The sequence below is a fragment of the Corvus cornix genome, chromosome 3 (genome assembly GCF_000738735.6).
Source record: "Corvus cornix cornix isolate S_Up_H32 chromosome 3, ASM73873v5, whole genome shotgun sequence".
Classification (NCBI taxonomy): Eukaryota; Metazoa; Chordata; class Aves; order Passeriformes; family Corvidae; genus Corvus; species Corvus cornix.
Window position 1 is genome coordinate 79,521,961 of NC_047056.1, and position 18,572 is coordinate 79,540,532.

At 40.4% G+C, this 18,572-nt stretch overlaps 1 protein-coding gene across 4 annotated transcripts in view; it reads left to right on the forward strand.

Moving 5' to 3' along the window:
* The first annotated feature begins 8,153 nt into the window (after positions 1 to 8,153).
* The window catches only part of SNX14 (sorting nexin 14), a 47,422-nt gene continuing 37,003 nt past the window's right edge, over positions 8,154 to 18,572 (forward strand). For 2 of the 4 annotated variants that reach the window (XM_039567975.1, XM_039567973.1), the window contains exons 1-5: positions 8,183 to 8,331; positions 8,415 to 8,535; positions 9,371 to 9,444; positions 9,557 to 9,635; positions 16,806 to 16,849. In XM_039567975.1, the coding sequence (XP_039423909.1) occupies positions 8,192 to 8,331; positions 8,415 to 8,535; positions 9,371 to 9,444; positions 9,557 to 9,635; positions 16,806 to 16,849 (458 nt within the window). In that variant the 5' untranslated portion in view covers positions 8,183 to 8,191. Of the gene's footprint in view, positions 8,332 to 8,414; positions 8,536 to 9,367; positions 9,445 to 9,556; positions 9,636 to 16,805; positions 16,850 to 18,572 lie in introns of all 4 variants that reach the window. The other 2 variants (XM_039567974.1, XM_039567972.1) reach the window with 2 other exon arrangements.

Sequence of the window (18,572 nt, forward strand, 5' to 3'; positions counted from 1 at the left end):
AGGGAGAAAGGAACGTACCTGAAGGTAGAAGTAATGTGGAATGAGGAGCTTATGGAGATAGGTGCATGTTCTGAGTTCTTGGTGAAACTCAGGTGGGTGGCTTTGAACTAAGACACCTTGGACTAAGTGTACTAAATTCATGTCTCCTTACTGCCAAGGGTGCTCCTCCAGATAATACATGATGTCAGTTTGGTCGTTTCTCCTTTGTTTTTGCCCTTGGGCTACGGGGAAGGAGAGTGAGTCATTACTGCATAGGTAGCTTGACTTCTCCAGACCTAACAAACAGCTGAAGGAGAAAATGGAGAGGGGAGCACACAGCTGGACAGTGGTCCAGGAACACACCAGATACATGGGCTTTTCAGAATTTGAGACTGGCTGATACTTCCAAGTTTCTTGACCATAATCTATCCCAGAAACACACTGGATGTAGACAAAACACCACTCTATGGTTACAGCTTAGTACGTAATGTACCATTTACCGCATCTAAGCTGAATAGTGATCAGTGGAGAATTTTCTACTCATCTTCAGTATGCGGTCTGCTAGGAATCTGGATGATATTACGCAATCCTTTCTCTGTTTTGATTACCTTCTGAAGCAAAATCTACTTTCTCCAGGGAAAAAAACCTTCCCTCTTGCATCTGAACTGCAGTGACCCCAACTTGAGGTCTATCTACAGCATCCAAGTTCTTGTGTTGCGTTAGGAGCTATGTTAATGCATCTGTTGAAATTCCAAAGACCTTGGTCTTCACTTGCAATTTCTGTGGTGGTGAATATATTACAAACTGGACGTATAGAGACCATCCAAACCTGAGACTGGACTGGAAGGTTCACAGCTTCTTAAGGGGGGGGGAATAAAGTGTTATTCCTTAAAGCTTGATAAGAAAGGATAGTAAACTGATTTTCATGTTAGAATGCCCCAATTAATACATACTTTAAAATAGGTATCTGTGAAAGAGCAGAAACTTACTGCCTGGTGTTTTAAGCAGTTTCTTTTGTCATTCTTTTGTACAAAGATAAGCCAGGTAGCTTATATAGTAGCAAGTAATTCGGTCACAAATCAGAAATAAATTTGAGTTTCAGAAAAACGCTGAGTGGTAATAATTCCCTGCATGGTATCAGACCTTACTAGCTCCAATCCTTTCCTAGCTAGAATGCTAGTTACTTAAACAGAAAATAAAAAGCAAATCAAAACTTTAATGGAATTTTGCAGTATTCGCCAAAGTCTTCCAAATAGTCCTTGCTTCTTGATTTCACATTTTGTGCCTTTTGCAAACATCTCAAAGTTCTCTTCCCTTGCCTCAGCATGCACTCTCCCTCAGCATGTCCCTTTTCCCTTTGGGAAAGGACACTTTAGAGAAACTCACTGTGCAGGTGCCAAGTGTTCACCAGGAACAACATTGGCAGAACATCTGGAGGAATCACAAGTAGCTGTTCCTTGCCACTCTGGGAGAGGGACTGTGGCATTCTGTCCTGCCAAGGTGTGTCCACTGATAGAGGGGCTGTCTGCTTCTGCAGAAACACCATTAATGCCAGTGCTAGAGGTGAAGTGCTATATAAAAATAGATTGCTTTTTTTCTATCAGATATACCACCATTTTGGATGGCAAAACCAGTTTGGCATACCTCCAGGAACTTGGGCAACTGTTTGATAGATAGCATTGATCAGCTGTGAGCTGTAAGGATTGATCAGTCATGAGCTGTAAGGAAGCCAAGCCTTGCAGAGAGCATGGTACTGAGATCCACTTCTTAAACTCTCATTAAAACAATAACATTCCTCTCAGAGTGGAGCTCCACATGGAGCTATGTGCTCCAGTTATACTACAAAATATGTAAGACATGGGCAAGATGCCCATGTGCTCCAAAAAGCTGTTTTCAAAAAGCCTTAAGACTCATCCTTACATACAAGGAACAGCCCTCTGTCCAGGTGTTCTTGTAGTATCACCTTGTGCATTCTGCCTTTTGCACAGAATCAGATTTTTTTTTGCTATTGTCATATATTCAGTATTCTTGCTAGGGAAATACAACATTTATGTTATGTTCTCTTTAACCATTCTGCAAATACTTCCGTTTTTCCTAGACATCATTTAAAAGGAAGAGAATGTCAGATTGATTCCATACATCCTCAGTCAACAAATGGTAAACAAATCAATATCCTGGTTATGCAACTGGTTCTGTACAGTTCCCATGAGGTATCTGATGAAAGACTTAAGTACAACTAACTTTTTCAAGGTGACAATCAATGTTGTTTAACTTTTACCCTGTGCTGCTTTTACATACTTCATGTTCTCAGAGAAACTGGTTGCTTGAACTAAAAATATCTCTGTGGAATTCTGACCTGACAAAAACACTCAAGGCATTTACTGCTGTGTCCACAGAAGCTAAAAGCAATGGGCTCCAGGATACCAACTCACCAGTCATCAAAAGAAGCCCGATCTCGCAGACCTCATCACCAAGTCTGGGTTTACGTGGTCACGTTAAGTATCCACAGAAAGCTTTCTTGGATACAAACTACCTTGCAACAGCAACATGTAGTTAGTCTTTTTTCCACTTTTAACGACTTCTGCCTGTTGCTTAGAATTTCCTGAGTATGTGAAGGCTTTAGGTTGGGATTTTTTTTCAGTGTTTTTCTTTTAAGGTGGAAAAAATGAATCCATCAAAAATGAGAGTTATATCTAAATGAGGAAAAAGGATCATAAATATTTATAGGCAAAAATGTTAAAATACTCTGAGGCAGGGCAAAAAAATGAAACCATTTAAGAAGGCACTAGTTCTAATAAAAATAATTTTGAATGCTGTTTTGTTAACAGCTTTGTTCCCCCATGTTGCAGCCTGTCCCTACTCACTGCTACACAACAGAGGAGATAATAAAATTGGAAAAGGAGAGGGAGAACAACAAAGATGATAAAAGGTACGAAAGTGCTCTTTGTACCTGTTACTTGTTCGTGAAGGACAAGTCACCGGAGCAGGAATCTTAATTTTGGAAAAGACAGTTTTCTCAGGTGACCAAAGTATTTTGGTAAAAATGATAAGCAGCGAGCATGCTGAGTAGGGAATGATTTTTCACCATATCTAGTAAACATGTGAATGTGTGGAGAGCTGTATCTTCACTCACACAAGTGCAAGTGGTGGAACTCCTTGCATGATTTTTATGGATGTTAAAGTTTCTGGTTCTTTAAAAGCAACTCGAAACTTAGGAAATAAATTCTTTCTCAGGATATCCCCAAGATTATGAATCAGAGTAAAAGAATGTTCAGGAACTTGCTATTATATTCTTGCCATGCTTTCACAACTTCTTCCTAGGTGTGTAACTCCTGATGGCCATCATCACAAACAGGATGATTACCCAGCTGAACTTTTGCTGATCCAACACAGTTGTTCCATGAGCCCAGTGTGTATCTATGATGAAAAACTTAACTAGCTTTAAATTCTTCAGGTCTCAGCATAGTTCTGAGGCATAGGTGCTGCAACAGTTTGCAATGAATTAACAGAAGCACATGTCATCTCACAAGGATTATCTTGACACTTCTTAATTCAGCTGAAACAAGGGATCCTGGCTCAAGTTCATCCTCAAACTCCCTACTTGAAAATTTTCCCCACCAACCAAGGCTGGTCAGCCAGAATTCCCTTCAGGACCTGACATAGTTATTTTCACAGTGTGTATCCAGGGCAAGGCTTTCGTTATCTCCATAGTAAGTCAACAGCTTAGTTTTCATTTCAACGGAGCTCTTAAGTATGTGCTATGGCATTGTTTTAACTGTTTGCATGAGTACAGCTCCTTAGTTCTTTCACAAACTTTTTCTTACAAATTCCAACATCCATCTTGACATTCCCTCATTCCTCCCTGATCAGACTAGGTTGTTCAAAGGAATTAGGTTTTCCAGATCTTTCCTTTGCACATATGACCCATTGACCTACCTCACTTAATACTACAGGTGTATATCCAGAAACCTTGTTGTTTTTTGCTCAGGTGAATCTAGATAAAATTTCTATGGACTACAGCTTTGTTAAATGTTGCCACAAATCATAATATAATTTAAGTGTTTTTCCAGTGTCTTCTGTATACATTTAGTTCCTCTCTTTACATATATTCCTGCAGGCCTCTGTTTCTTACTGTCTTATAGTCACCTTCTATACCCACCTTGCAACTTTCTGCCCTATTTTCTTTTCCTTTAGTGTCCCATAAATAGTAGTTTATTACCGAACAAGTTATTTTCATCTCTAATATCTAAATTCCCTCCAGTGTCTTGTCTGTGAAAGAATTTTCTCAGAAAACTCCATGTTAACAATTTGAAAAAGCTCTCTATACACCAGTCTGTCTCCGAATCTTTTTACTTTCTCCTTGAGAGTTTCAAGTTCTTCAAGGCAAAACTGACTCTGGTACATTGCCTGCTTTTTGTTTTGTTTTTTTTTCTTCTTCCCAAATGGACCTTGTCCCAGTGAAATTCTAACACACTCTGTGCTCCTCAGCACCCTTGTGGTTTGCTGAGCATTGTTCCTGTTGGGGATACTAAACTGACCCTTTGGAAACTCCACTTGAAGTGGGGCCTTTTACTTGAATTTCTGTATTGGAACAGTCTCCTTGTTTTTCTTTTTTTGTCCTGCAAGTCTTTATTCTGCCTGGTATTTTTAGTCTTAAACACAGCCTAGTAGGTATTTTCAGGTTTTCTAACAGAACTGTATTTTACAGTCTCTTTTTAAAAAAAGATTAATTTTGAGTGGTGTGTTACAATTGAAACCTCTTAGCCTTTCCCCTTAAACTTCAGTTGACTTCTAAATCTGCTTCTAAACAAACAACACAACTTCTAAGTCTGTGTCATTCCCTGCAAGTGCGGAGACCAGTGATCTTTTACAAAGTGTTTGGCACATCTTTTCTTAACCCATTTCTCCCTTCCACCTGCCATTTTGCTCCTTACTGCAGCAGCTGAACTCCCCCATTCTTCTAGAAAAAACTTGAGAGGGATTTTATCCAGGAACCCAAAGCCCCTGTTGCTGTATTGAGCAGGTATTTCTGGGCCCAGACTATCACTATCTCATCCAGTTTGCTTTAATCTGGTCACAGTGAGGGTCAGCATGTGATCCAGGAAGCAAATACAAGACCCTACAACTACAGGCAGCACATGTTTTCATACAGCTGGCAAGCATGGGTCTCTGTGGGTGGTACAGGGAGATGACTCCCAAATGCCATAAATCTTGACTATGAACAGTCTATTAACTCATTAACAGGCAAATGAATATAACAGTAAAGCTAATTTTGCTCATCAAAGTGCTAATAATTATTCTACCCAAACCAGAAATGTGCAGCAAATGGTCAGCTTTCACTCTCCCCTGAGAGTGAAACTGAAGTTTCAGTGTTCCTTTAAAGGCCAAAAAGTACTACTAAAGGGCAGTTTTCACCTTACATTTGTTGCATACACCTGGATCATCTCAGGTGGAAATGAGTAACTGTTGGTGGATGCCCTTTCAGTTTTGAATTTGAAAAAGTCAAGTGCAAACGGCCTACTAATGCTTACCTTTCCTGGGATCTGACTGGCCAACTTCAGTTTCACTTCTTTACTTAAGCTTAGCTATTTACTGAATATTAAAAATTACTGTTCTCTAGAGTTTTCTGCTAAATGCTTTAGTTAAAGGTTAATATGAAGCCTTCTATTTAAACTTCTTGGAAAGGACCCACAAAGTGAACAGGGACTTGTGATGAATAATTACGAAGGCAAATTAATTCCTTGTTGGGTAAATATGAAGGATTAGATATTGTAAATTAGCCTTGACAACTGTATCCTTGAAAGAGAGAACTATGAAAGGCCTTGAAAAGAGCAAAAGCAGACTTGCAGAGTAAATTAAATGCAATTAACTGGTAAGAATCTGTATATTACATTTCACTGTCTGGCTTATTTTAAAAAGGCATTTTTTAAGGTGAAAAAAACACCACTTTGGTAAATACAATCTCAGCCTTATAACTGATGCTACTTAGCCAAGAATTGTAGTTTTATGTTTCAAGTTTTTGAAAATCTGCTCTACTTCTTAAATGCTAGAATAGGCAAGCTTCTCCTGCCATCAAGGAAAACATACCCCAAACCAGGGAGAATTGGCTCCACAAGATGATTTGTATGATCAGTGAAAGATCATTTTACATTTTAAATACTAAAATAAAATCTATCTTTCCAGAATAATCCAGTCCTGGCCACATTACTTCAGAGCCCATCTCCAGATGCATGCTTTTCCCTGGCACTTCTCCAGTTGACCACAGAATCTTCCTAAGAATTTATGTGAAGAGAGAAAGACTTGCTGTTTCCAGGGAATGGATAAAGTTCTTATTTCTCAAAGAATTTTTAAAAGCTCGATGTTGTCAGTAGTTCCCTTTTGTTTTTCTGTAGTTTTATTTTGTTGAAAAACAAACGTCAGCTGAGTCTTTCAGTGTACCAGAACAATCTAGGGGCCATAGTGACAGAGGGTGATGGGCAGTGCCAACACTGCTGTCTCCAGCAGAGCAGGATGGGCTAAAGCAGTTTGTTGTGTCTGCCCAGCAGATGTAAGGTCTGTGAACTGAAGGAAATTGCACAGCTTCTCAGATAATGAAGTACAATTAGTGCCAGACGTGAATGTGGCAATTTTACTGTAAATAAACACAATTCTGAACAATGAAACTATAAATTTAAGAAACTTCACCTGAAGTAGAGAATGCAAATGGAAGCAGAAGTTTGATTTAAGGTTCTGCTGGTTTGCTGTGCAAGTCACTTCCTGTGTTACAGGTATGCGATGCTGTGGCATCTTCATTAAATATTGTAAGAATTACAGATTTTTAGAAGTTATTCCTTATTAAAAGAATTGCAAGGTAAGTAACTAAAAATCACAAGCAGTAAATCTGTGGATAAAGTAAGCTGATTAAAAAAAAAAGCATCTTAGGAAAATTGATTTCCTCTGAATAGGCTGTATGGAGATTTGCTGTGTGAATGCACCTTGGTTTTTTCTACTAGAAAACGTAGACTGACATGAAATAATACTGTGCAGAGACTCTTAAAGAAATTCAATCTGACCCTGGGCCTTTGCCAAGCACTCTGAGAAAGGTCAACATACTGAAGTGGAACTGCAGCGTTTCACCTACTGGAGAGGTCAAGGGAAATGTTGCATAAACTGACAAAGCATCCGAGCAAAGATTCTGAAAGCTGTCTTCTGATTTCAATTTCTAGATGCTGACTCACCCTCCAAATACCAATATTTTCTTAACAGCGTAGTTGCAGGGATCTCAGTGAACATTTGTAAAGACGGCTCATCTGAACGGATGTGTTTCAGTATTTCATGTGTCCTCACTTACTCAGCGTGCCCAATGTGCCTGCGTGGGGCTCGTGCAAATGGACATACAAGGCAACAGCAACTTCTCAAAACAGCTAAAAGCGGGCACCTCTCCCTGAGCGGGTCTCTTTCATACTTGCCACTTAGAAGCCCCATCATCGGTACGAACTCCCAGAAGTTGTTTCATTTTGCGCATTGAACTGATACCCCCATAACCAGTAGTGCCTTACTAACAGAGCCTTGAGTTTCGTTAAGACTGAGTAACTACAGAGCTGCTAAAAGCACTTAGTGGTTTAAAAGCTCGTGGCTTAGTGTAACTGAAGGTGTTATTCGTGTCAAGTTGGCTTTAAATTCTCGTTACCAATAAACTACATTCCAGAATTCCTCTTTTCAATGTCTTACTCTTCTATACTTACTGATGTTAAGATGGGGTTTTATTACATTTCCTACCCTGTTCCTTTTCTTTACAGCCAATTACGAAGCTTTGAGCGGTGTTTATAGGGTTTTAGTGTCCCAGTCACTGAATGATTTAGTTCAGTCATCATCTAAATATAGAGCATTTAATCAGACGTAGCACTTCGTGGCCGCTTGGCGCTGGGAACCCCTTGTTGTCCAGAACTCAAGTATTTATAACTAGGTAAGCTTGCTGTCATCAGCGACCTTCTATTTACAGTGCTCAGCACGCTACGTGACACAGCACAGCTGCAAATGCCACCGCGGGGCTGCAGGGACGCTCTTCCCGGGGCGCTCCCGTGGATCGGCCCGCAGGCAGCCGCTCCGCCCCCGCCGCCTCTCCCCGCCCCGGCGGCCTCTGACGCGGGCCCGTCACGGTGCCGCCATCAGCGGGCGCCGGCAGCGGAAGCGGCCCCGCCTCCCGGCCCGGCCGGCGCGGGCAGCGGCCGCCATGGGCGGGGTGCGGGCGGCAGCGCGAAGGCTGCTGCGGCGGCTGCGGGGCGCCGAGGGGCTGCGGGAGACCTGCCGGCAGTACCCGCTCTCCTGCTGCCTCCTCCTGGGGCTGGGCACCGCCACCCTCCTCCTCAACCGGTAACCGGGCGGGCGGGGGAGCCGGGTGCGGGCGGCGCTGCGCCTTCTCACGCAGCGGCTCTTCCTTCCTGTGTGTCTGTAAGGTATCTTCACGTTCTGATGATCTTCTGGTCGTTCGTGGCTGGGGTCGTCACCTTCTACTGTTCCTTGGGACCGGACTCCCTCCTGCCCAATATTCTGTTCACAATAAAATATAAACCTAAGGTAAATATGTCTGTGAAGAGTCGTGTGCTTTCTTTAAATATGATACGAATTTATATGAAGTAGCAATTCTTGTCTAATCCTAGCTGCTTTCAGAAGTACTGTATGTCAGTACAGCTCGTACACTCCTACTGGTAGGTGTTTTGTGACAAATAGAGGATGATTAGGACTTTGGATTGTTCATGTGTTTCTGCATAGTCCCATCAAATCCACGTATAGCTGCAAGGCCGGTTGTTGGAGAGTCCATGGATGCTGCTTCCCGCTTCCCTCATTGTACATTTTGAGCATTTGAGTAGCAGGCAGTGGAGAAAGGATGTTGTTTGCTCCTTTAATGGGGCTTTTTCTTTCCTAAAGGTGCCCTTCTTTTGACAGGCCAGTGCTGAGTCTTTGTTCACTGTAATGAAAATTCTCTAAGCAGTACTGCATTTCAAAGAGAAAAAAAAATATTCCCAAAGCAAATTGCTCTTTTCTAACTTAAAACAGTTCAATATAGAATTTCACAGGACTAAGAAAGTATAGTTGCAACAGTTCAGGGGTGTGAGTATGGCAGAGAAACCAGCTGGTCTGTTTATTAGACTGATTAATGCATGGGGAGATGAGTGGAGATGTGAAAGGGTATCTGTGTCCTTGCACTTTGTTTTAGCAGAAACGATTTTTCGTTTCGGTTCAGTTGTTTCTTATATTATGTGTTGTTATCTTGTTTTCCTGCTGGAAGAACAAGTTTGTCTTTATTCATTTCAGTGTAATAGCGTGCTCTAAAATGAAATTCACAAATGTGTCAGTATATTAACAGAGTCATCATTTTGGAGAATGTAAACTTGTCCAAATCTCTTAGCAGTTGGAATTGCCGGAGCTGTTTCCCCATGGTCACAGTTGTGCTGTATGTGGCAAGGTCAAATGCAAGAGGCACAGGTAAATTCCATCTGTGGCACTGGAAAGCTTAGTACTGCTGCCATTTTACACATCACAGTAGGACACTTTCAATTGCATATTGTTACATAAACTTCTCCATACTCTCCTACAGACCTACTTTGCTTCTGGAAAACTATCAGCCATGGCTGGATCTCAAAGTGCCTTCCAAGGTTGATGCATCACTTTCAGAGGTAATTGGTGCATCATTTCTTTAGTACATTAAAATTCGGTGGGGTTTTATTATGTGTCTTTTTTACTTTTTTGCTTCTGGTTCAGTAGATGGTTCAGATGTACCTTGCAGGTGTTTTAACTTGTTCAAGTAAAAGTCAAACCAAAGGAGTGTTTGCTGGGAGCAGGGAGGCAAGGTGGCCTCCTTTTAAACATGGACTGCTTGTGTAGCAGCGCACCTAGGACATAGAAGAAATGTCTGTGTAAATTGTGGAGAATATTGGAAAGAAGAGTTACAGTTGAGCATGCCTGAGTCTTGAAAAGCTAAGGATTTCAGCCTGCTTAGTTTGTTGGAATGGAGGGTAAAAGATGATTTGCTCCAGCTACAAAAGTTCTGTAATGAAGTTGATAATTTGGTGGTAGGGAGCCTATGAGAAGATGGAAAGAGGCTATTTACAAAATCATGGGGGAAGGCAAGGGGGAATGGATTCAAACTGATAGAGTAGGTTTAGATTAGATATTAAGAAGAAATTCTTCAGTGTGAGCATGGTGAGGTGCTAGAAAGGTTGCCCAGAGAACTTTTGGTTGCCCCATCCCTGGAAGTGTTTAAGGCCAGGCAGGATGGAGTAACCTGGCCAAGTGGAAGGTGGCCTTGCCCATGGCAGGGGGTTGGAATGTGATGATCTTTAAGGTCCCTTCCAACCCAAACCATTCCATGATTCTGTGAATCTATTTCAAATCGTCAGACAAAGCTGTAACAAAATCTGTCTTAAAAAAGAAATTGGTGAATTTACTCAAAGAAGAATAGCATATATATCTTTTTTAGTAAGACTGTAAATCAGGAATTGTGTTTTGTTCTAATCTCTTCAAAAAAGAGCTATTTGAAGAGCAGTTTTTCTTTGGGCTTGTTTTTTTTTTATTTCTTTGGTAATTGAAGAAATATATTGGCAGCTAAGCAGATAAGCTTTGTTGTTTTTTGAAGCTAGGAAAATACAGAAGCATGTATGTAGATTACTATCCATTTATTTAGAATTCCAGCTTTGGAGTTCTGTGGTAGGAGGATGAACAACTGGCATGGCAGAAGTGAGAGGATTTTTGTGTGTCATTTCTTGCATTTAACAGCACGGTGTATGAAGTCAAAGATGCATGTGTCTGTGGTATAAGGTAACACTTAAGTTCAGCTCTGAGAGGTGTTGTCCCAGGCATGGCTCGCTGCAGGAGAGGGAGGAGAATGAAAACCTTAAGGGAAGGAAGGGATGGACAGTTGATGAATGTTTTTAAAAAAGAACAGGTAACAACTTGGTGACTTACTCTAGTTGAATGAAGTGACTTCCTCTGTGATTTCAGAAGCAAACATTTATTCTTTTAAAGCTACTTAATCTGTTTTTTAAAAATAAGTTTATGTGTATTAAAATGACAGTATTGCTGAATAGAATTTCAATAGACTCTTGCTTTAATAATAGAATGTAAAATAAATGTTTCTATGCATTTAGTATTTTTAGGATTTAGGGTACCAAATAGCTGTGGCAGTCTACCCAAGGATGTTGTAAATGCTGAAGAACTGGAAATGTTCCTGTTTAGCTTAAATGGGAATTTGATGCTGAAAAGGTTCTTTGTAGTATCTCTTCATAAGCGATTTCAGTAGATACCATAGTTATTTTCTTGGCATTTTGTATCTGATTGCTGAAGTTCTGCTTTTACCAAAACAGTGGCATTTTCTTTGCTGGCACTTTTTACTTCAGTGGCATGTCCCAGCCCCTGCTTTATTTAGCATTGCAGGCATGGGTTTTGTGTATCCATGCCCATGCTTCTCATTCCTTTCCCTCCTTTGTGTGCTTAACTGTAGGGAAGCACCAGGCCTGAGTTCTGTACCTTCCTGGGGCAGTGAGCCAGGGTCACCCTCCTCAATGGACCCAAACAAGTAGTCTGAGCCACCTTTTTCACCTGTGTTGGACAGATACTATTTGGAATGAGAAATCTCGCTTCATGGTTCCGTGTTGCTGCTCTTCTCTACTCGTTAAAAGGTAGCAAGGGGTTCTGCCCACGCCATATTCCTCCTGACCATCTGCTCTGAGGATGCAGCATGTAATGCTGGCCTGGAATTGGATAGCCTGCTTCAGGTTGGAAGGAGAGACTGCTCTTACTTTCTTTTGTGGGTTAGTCATACATTAGAGAGAAGCTGATACAGTGTGAACTGAATTAAGATTAATTAGATTCTAACGGAGTGCGGAGTGCAGCCTGTTTCTAAAAAGCAGTTTCTTCAAATACATGGAATAATTTTGGATTTTTTTTTTATGTTTTAGTTTTTCTAGTTCTTTTTTTGCAGGTTAAAGACTTTTGGCAATATTCTCATTTCCAAATGTTTCTAATTTGAACCAGGTGTATAGCCTTTAAGCTTGTTTTCAAGTGCTTTCAGAATAATTTAATACACACTCAAATCAGAAGAAATTCAAGATTTCCTCACAAGTACGGATTTTTCTTTCTTGGATTGTGATGACAGTTTGTCTCACTTTGCAAATTCTTAATCTTTTGCAGCCTTGTTTTAGTCTATCCAGCTGCTCTGTGTGGTTTAGAAGAATAACAAAACCTGTGCCTGAGCATTCCTCCCCGCATTTATGTTTATTGTTATGGTTGAAAGCTAAACTGTCTCAACCATGCATCTATCCATATTTTATAATTTGGGCTGTATCCTGCACAAAAATTATGCACTAACCTAAGTATAATTTTGATTCCAGTTTCTAATCCATTTTGCATTATGTTAGTTTCTTCAATGTTTTCTTTCTTTTTGAATTAGGACATGATATCAGTTGGTCAGTTTTACATTGTATATAATCCAGGTGCTGCAGATTGCATAAAGGAGAATTGAATCCTGTTGTTCTGTTATTGAGCTCATCTTCTCTACAATTTCATTTTTGCAATGGGAGAGATGATTGCAGGTCAAATCTGTGGAAAGCTGCTCAGCTACTCTTGTTCAGCATTGTGAAAAAATGTCTCACTGGATCAAGGTGCTGCTGTCTTTTGATCTCACTTTTTTTTTTAATTCTTAAGTTCTCAGTTCTTGACTTGATTATAGGACTAGAATTTTTTTGTTTGTTTGTTTTCTAAAACCAAGAAATAGACAATTGTGTGACAAGAAATCAGTTATTGCCTGAATGTGCTCTTTGCAAGTCCTGAACTCTTGTAGTAACGCAGTGGGCTGTATTCTTTCTTATTGGAAATGGCTTGTTCTATGCCCAGGAAGTGGCCTCAGCTGTATAGCTGTGCTGTCTTTAAAGGTGTTATAATTGTTATTGTGGTTTATGTATCAAATCCTTGCTCCTTTCCATTCTAATTCAGCCTGATAGTTCTGACCTGCTACTGACTCAGTCATCAGTCGTCTCTACAGTTCCTCCTCCTGACAACTGGGTCAGTTGTGTGGCAGTCTCCAAAAAGCTTGTCTCAGCAGCAAAGACTGGCTAGCTTGCAGTGTTGCAGTGCATGCTAGAAAATAATTTCTCTCTCTCTCCTTTTTTTTTTTTTTTTTTGGATTCAGCTGCTGCTTATATTGCTACCTTCTGCATTTGGGTTTACACTTGTAATCTCTTTCCAATTCAAAGCTGCCCACGCCTAGTAGAACTAGTCATTTTGCAAAATGCTTGAAAAATAGGTAGGCTTTAAATGAAATTACTCATCATTTGTATTTAAAACTGGAGAATAATACTTTACAGACAAGGAAATGGCTTATCATTAGCTGTCATTGTTTGAGGTGTCCTATCCACTTTAGTGGCATGTGTGAAGCGTAAGCAATTGAGCCTGAATAATATTTTTGTGAATGGAAGTGGGTACACATGTCCTGCTTTCCCAGTACTTTATCATAGTGTGGTGGATGATGTGACAGGTTTTTTTCTGTCCAGCAGAATCACACTTACACAGTCTGGAGTGCTGATGGGGTTCAAGGGAAAACAGTATGGACTGCAATGCCTTGAAATCCAGTTAGTGGCAGTCAATGGCTTATTACTTCTTGAGTGCTTCTATTTTTGCCGTAGGGATGATTTCACTCAGTAGCTCTGCTTTAACTTCTGTGCAGCACCTTGGTGTGGGATGGAGCATCATACTTAACTGCCTCTGCCATGCCATGTGTTTAGTAAATCTGCAAGTAGGGGCTGCTTTCTGTGTGTCCACACATTATTTATTAGGGCCCTGTGGATAACCTGAGTCCTAGTAGAACGTGTCTTGCCTTCTGATATGTTGACCAGTGATAAGTGGACTCCAGTGAAAAATGCATTCTGAGTTAGTTCTGTTTCTGTGCATGCTGTCTCTGTGTCTTTGTCTAGTGGGATTATCTGCACTGTTCTGTGGAAGCAGTGTGGCTGTGGAAGAGAAACACTGGCAAGTCTATAAATGGTTTAGCTGGAACTCAGTTACTACAACATGGGATGAATCTCAGGGAGACTTTGTCTTCCATTTTGGGTGGAAGTGGGAGTGGGAAGGGTCATCAGGTCTTGCACTTTTTTTTACTTTTCTTGCTTATTTAATAACCATGGAAAGATGAATCTCAAAACCATGTGTGTTTTGCTTAGGCAGCAATAAGGGTGAGATCTCTCACCGTTGGAAACAATTCTTCTAGTGCCTTCAGAGACCTCTGGACTACAGAGGAAGAGAGGGCCAATAAATTGTTAGCATCTGATGAACTGAAATTGTAGTGGCACGCTCATGGAAAGCTTGATGGACAGGCTTTCAGTTCAAAAGCAGTAGTTGTGAATGGAGAAAGCTGTTTCAAGAGGAATGCATTGTATTCCCTTTGAATACACTGTCTTGTGCTTCAAGACTGTGCAAGTGCACTTTTCACTCCAAACAGAAGATTCTCTTCTGCTGTTGCTCCTGACAGGGAGGCACAGAGCAAAAGTGGAGGAAGAAAGAATAGACTGATGGATTTTTTGCAAGCCTTTCTCTAAGGCACTTCTTAAGAGTGCACTTTGAGCCTTGAAAGAGGTTTATTTTGTTAGAAACTCTGCATGAACAAAACTGATGTCACAATACCTGTGAGTCTGAGATTTCTTTGGAGTAAATTGGTGGCTCACCAATTGTAATGTGAGTCCTATGGAAGGCATAGGGAAATTGGTTTAAGTAGGCTAATACACTGCTCTTAAGGCCAATGGCCTGTGATTGCTGACTGGAGCTGGATGTGATCTCCCTTTTCTTGTCTGAAGATTAACTTCCATAGAAGGTCCTCTGGGATTACTTAATCTCTTCTGGACTGGGAATTAAAGCATCTGTTGTTGTTTCCCTCACCCTTCCACCCTGCTTATAAAAGAACATACAATATTGGGGGGTGGGGATGACACAGGACCACATGATACAACATTTAGCTTACCCATCCATCATTAACACATGATGGTATTACAGTTTCAAGACCTATTACTGCTGTAACACATTAAGGGTAGGAGAAAAGACATTGGTGACTTTGTGTGGTCCATAACACAGACATGTAAAGTTATCCCAAGCTGCAAAATGTCTCTTCGGAGAGAGGGGAAGAAAAACACTGAAGTGGAACAATTGGAAATGAGAAAGTATCTTACCAAAACTGAGTAGGTGATATTCTTACTAGTGAAGACAGAAAAAGAGTATTCATAAGCTGCTCAAGTCTGGAGAGTTGAGAGGAGCTAAAAAGGCCATGGTGTGTTTTTTATTGAGTATGCTTTTATAATCATGAGAGAAGCAAAGGCATGTAGTGCCCTAAAGATAGTATAAATTCAGTAAGTCTTGAATTCTTGCAGTGCATGCAGTGTCAATGAGTGCAGCAGCAGATCTTGTAAGAGTAACACTTACTCTCATGAATGACACTTATATATCAGCTGTTACATTCAGCTTTCCTTTCAAACAGACTTCACATTTTTCTTTGTACACAGTGGCTTTGAAAAACCTTTCCTTCTACAGAATGTGGTGGAGCAGCCTCACATAGCAGCAACACATGCATTCTGTCTTACTGCCTTCATCAGCATTCATGCTGTTGGGGACAAACTGATCTCTAAAACACTGGTTCAAATTAAGAGATAGGTTGCAGTGGGAGAAGGTAGTATGGGTGATACCTTGGGCTATTGTGAAGGAGGAGAAATCAAGAAAACTTCATTCTTCTGTGTCCTTCCTCATGTTTTATTTTCTTGGCACTGTCTGACAGTTTTCCTTCCCTTCAGAAGTTTTCATTTGACTAATCGTGGTGCAAGGATTGTAACAGGTAGGTGTAGGTGTAAGGAGAGGTGTCAAAGCTGCAGTCCTGTGAGCAGTACACCTGGTGTATACAGTGGTGGCAGCCCTTTGGTTGAACAGGGACTGCCACATCCTCTGCTCTGTCTTCCTTCTGTCACACTGAAAGCCAAGTTGAACCAGGATGTGCCTGTGATGAGGCTGCAATAGCATTGGTTCATCCTGATTAACCCTGGCATGGAAAAGGCAACCACAGGCTTGACCTATATGGAACAGGTTTGATGGAAAGGGTAGAAAAGATTCTCCTACAGAGATCCATGTAGAGGGGGATATACAGGGGCTAGGAACAGGATGGAATAGGCCATTAGGGTACATGGAGGACAAGAACTTTGAGAAGTGCTTTGGTTAGGACTTCAGAAGATGGCTGAACCATAAAGCAGGCTTTGTTGAAAGCTGTGATACAGGATATGGAGAAAGACAGATGGCTTTCGTAGGAATTGCTTTTTATGAGTCTTCTTTTGCTTTCCTCTGAGAGTGGTGAGAATACAGGATTGACTGTCCCACCTTGAAGGTGGAGGTTTGGGTGAAAAAGGATGGAGGTGTGTGTAAGTGTAGTATGGGTAGCTGTGCCTGTGGGACACTCCATGCTATGTCAGAAAAGAACAGGGGCTGCTCAGAAAAATTAAGGAAGGGCTGTTTGAGGTATGATTACATTTTCCATAGTGTTTTCCTGAGAGTGGCCACGGCACTGTGCTTCATGTTACTGATAGGACTTGTGGCAGATGTTTCTTGTTGATAGGTGATGACACCATCACTTCGGTGTTACTTGCTCAGAGTACTGATTATGATGCAGAGTGGTTGATCTAGCAACAGGATCACAACTTACAAATTTTTATGTTTTATGAATTATGTCCTATGAGTTTCAGAAGGTGTTTGTGGTGTTAACTCTTCTAACAGGGATTTATAGTAAACTGTTTGTTTTGTAACGTGGTTGTCTTTGTTCTGCACAGGTGCTTGAGTTGGTGCTGGAAAACTTTATTTATCCGTGGTACAGGTATGAGCTTTACTTAAAAGTTACTGGTTTTAATATCATACATATTTGTCAACCTGTTAAAGAAGTTGTCACTTGAAAAGAAACATTTCTGTTTCCTTAGTGAAAGATAAAGCATACGTTTGAGTGCTACGAATCATTGTTTTATTGTCTCTTAGCAGAATAGGACAGATCTTTTAACAGTTTAGGTATAATAGAGGTGATTCTGAAATTTGGATTTAATCCTAAAAACACTTTTAGATTGTCTGTTTTTTATATATTATGTCTCTTTTTATATGTTCATTTTGTGATAACTCTTACTTGGAAGTAAATACAGATTGATGAAGATCTGTGTAAAAATTCAACCTGTCACCACTTCTGAAATTTACTTCCAGATTAGAACCATAACTGATCTACCACATTACTTTAAAAAAACAAATAACTTTGCAGGGTTTTAAAGAAAAGGTATTTTGAATGCATATGGCCAACTTTTTGGACATCATCTTGTAATTTTCTGAATTTTAAGACTGTCAGTGATTATGTTGCACTCAATAGAATAGTAAATAACTTTAAAATAGTTGAATAAAGAAAAGACTGTCTAATCATTTTTTCTGTGGGTTGTTTTGCTTCTTTTGTGTTTTCTTCCTTGTACTTTTATATATTAATTGGTGCTTTGCAGTACTTTGTAAGAAGATAATAAAATATTTCTAATTGATAATGCTGGCACTAATGTGTTAAAATAGTATCTTGCCTTAATTCTGAATTTGACTTTTTCATTGGATGGAAATGTTCAATTTGTCCTAAAAAATTTGTATGCTTTCTTTTATTTTACTCAGTGCTGTTTGGGTTTTTTTCTGTCTCTGGGATATAAAATTTTCTGTTCAGACTTCTTTGCCTCTTGGGTTTTTGATTGTGGCCAATACCTGCATGTCTCACCTCAAACTTGTGTGTTGACTATGCTGAAGTGTAAAACTTCAGTGCTGATGCAAACAGCAGAGGGAGCTTTAGCACCATGTGTTGTGAAAGCAAGTTGGCGACCTTAAGGTTTTAAACTTTCAAATACGGAAAACTAGAGCATGTTCTATTGAGTTGTTGATAAAGTAAGAGATTTAAGGCAACTCTCTCCTGTATTGCATGATTGGAAAAGAGTTTTTTCTTGGCTAGTGGAAGGTGCCTCCAGTGTCTTTGTTATGGACTGACAAGGAAACTTGGCTTCCACCAATTACTTACCTTTCTGACACCCAAGACACTGAAAGTCTGGAATACATCATCTGGTGGGGATAATAATTCACTATTTATATATATATAGTATACAGTTGGAAATGCAGTGTAGAATACATTTGATATGCAGCCAAGGAGCCTACATTCTGCTACATCTTGCCCTCCGGTGAGCAGTGTAGGTGTTCCTGCACTGTGTTAGGTTTTGCATGGCTGCACCTCTGGATTTTGAACTAGCTCCTTAAATTCACACCACGCTGATCAAATCTAACAAGCTTTCTGTGAACCTGACATACTGGGAGTTCAGTGACCTGTAGTGAGTGCAGTGATGTCCAGGTAATTCTACAGGAGACAGCTTGGTCCTGAAAGACTTACTGGTTTCAGTTTAACACTAGTAATGTCAGATCTGATCCTATTTAGTCTAGACATTCAGGTGTTTCCAGAAAGGGTTGTGCAGGGAGACCTGAACTGCGTCTGTGTGCCGTAGTGTGAGGTCTTGTAGAGCACGTCAGTTCTGACTCTTCCTACT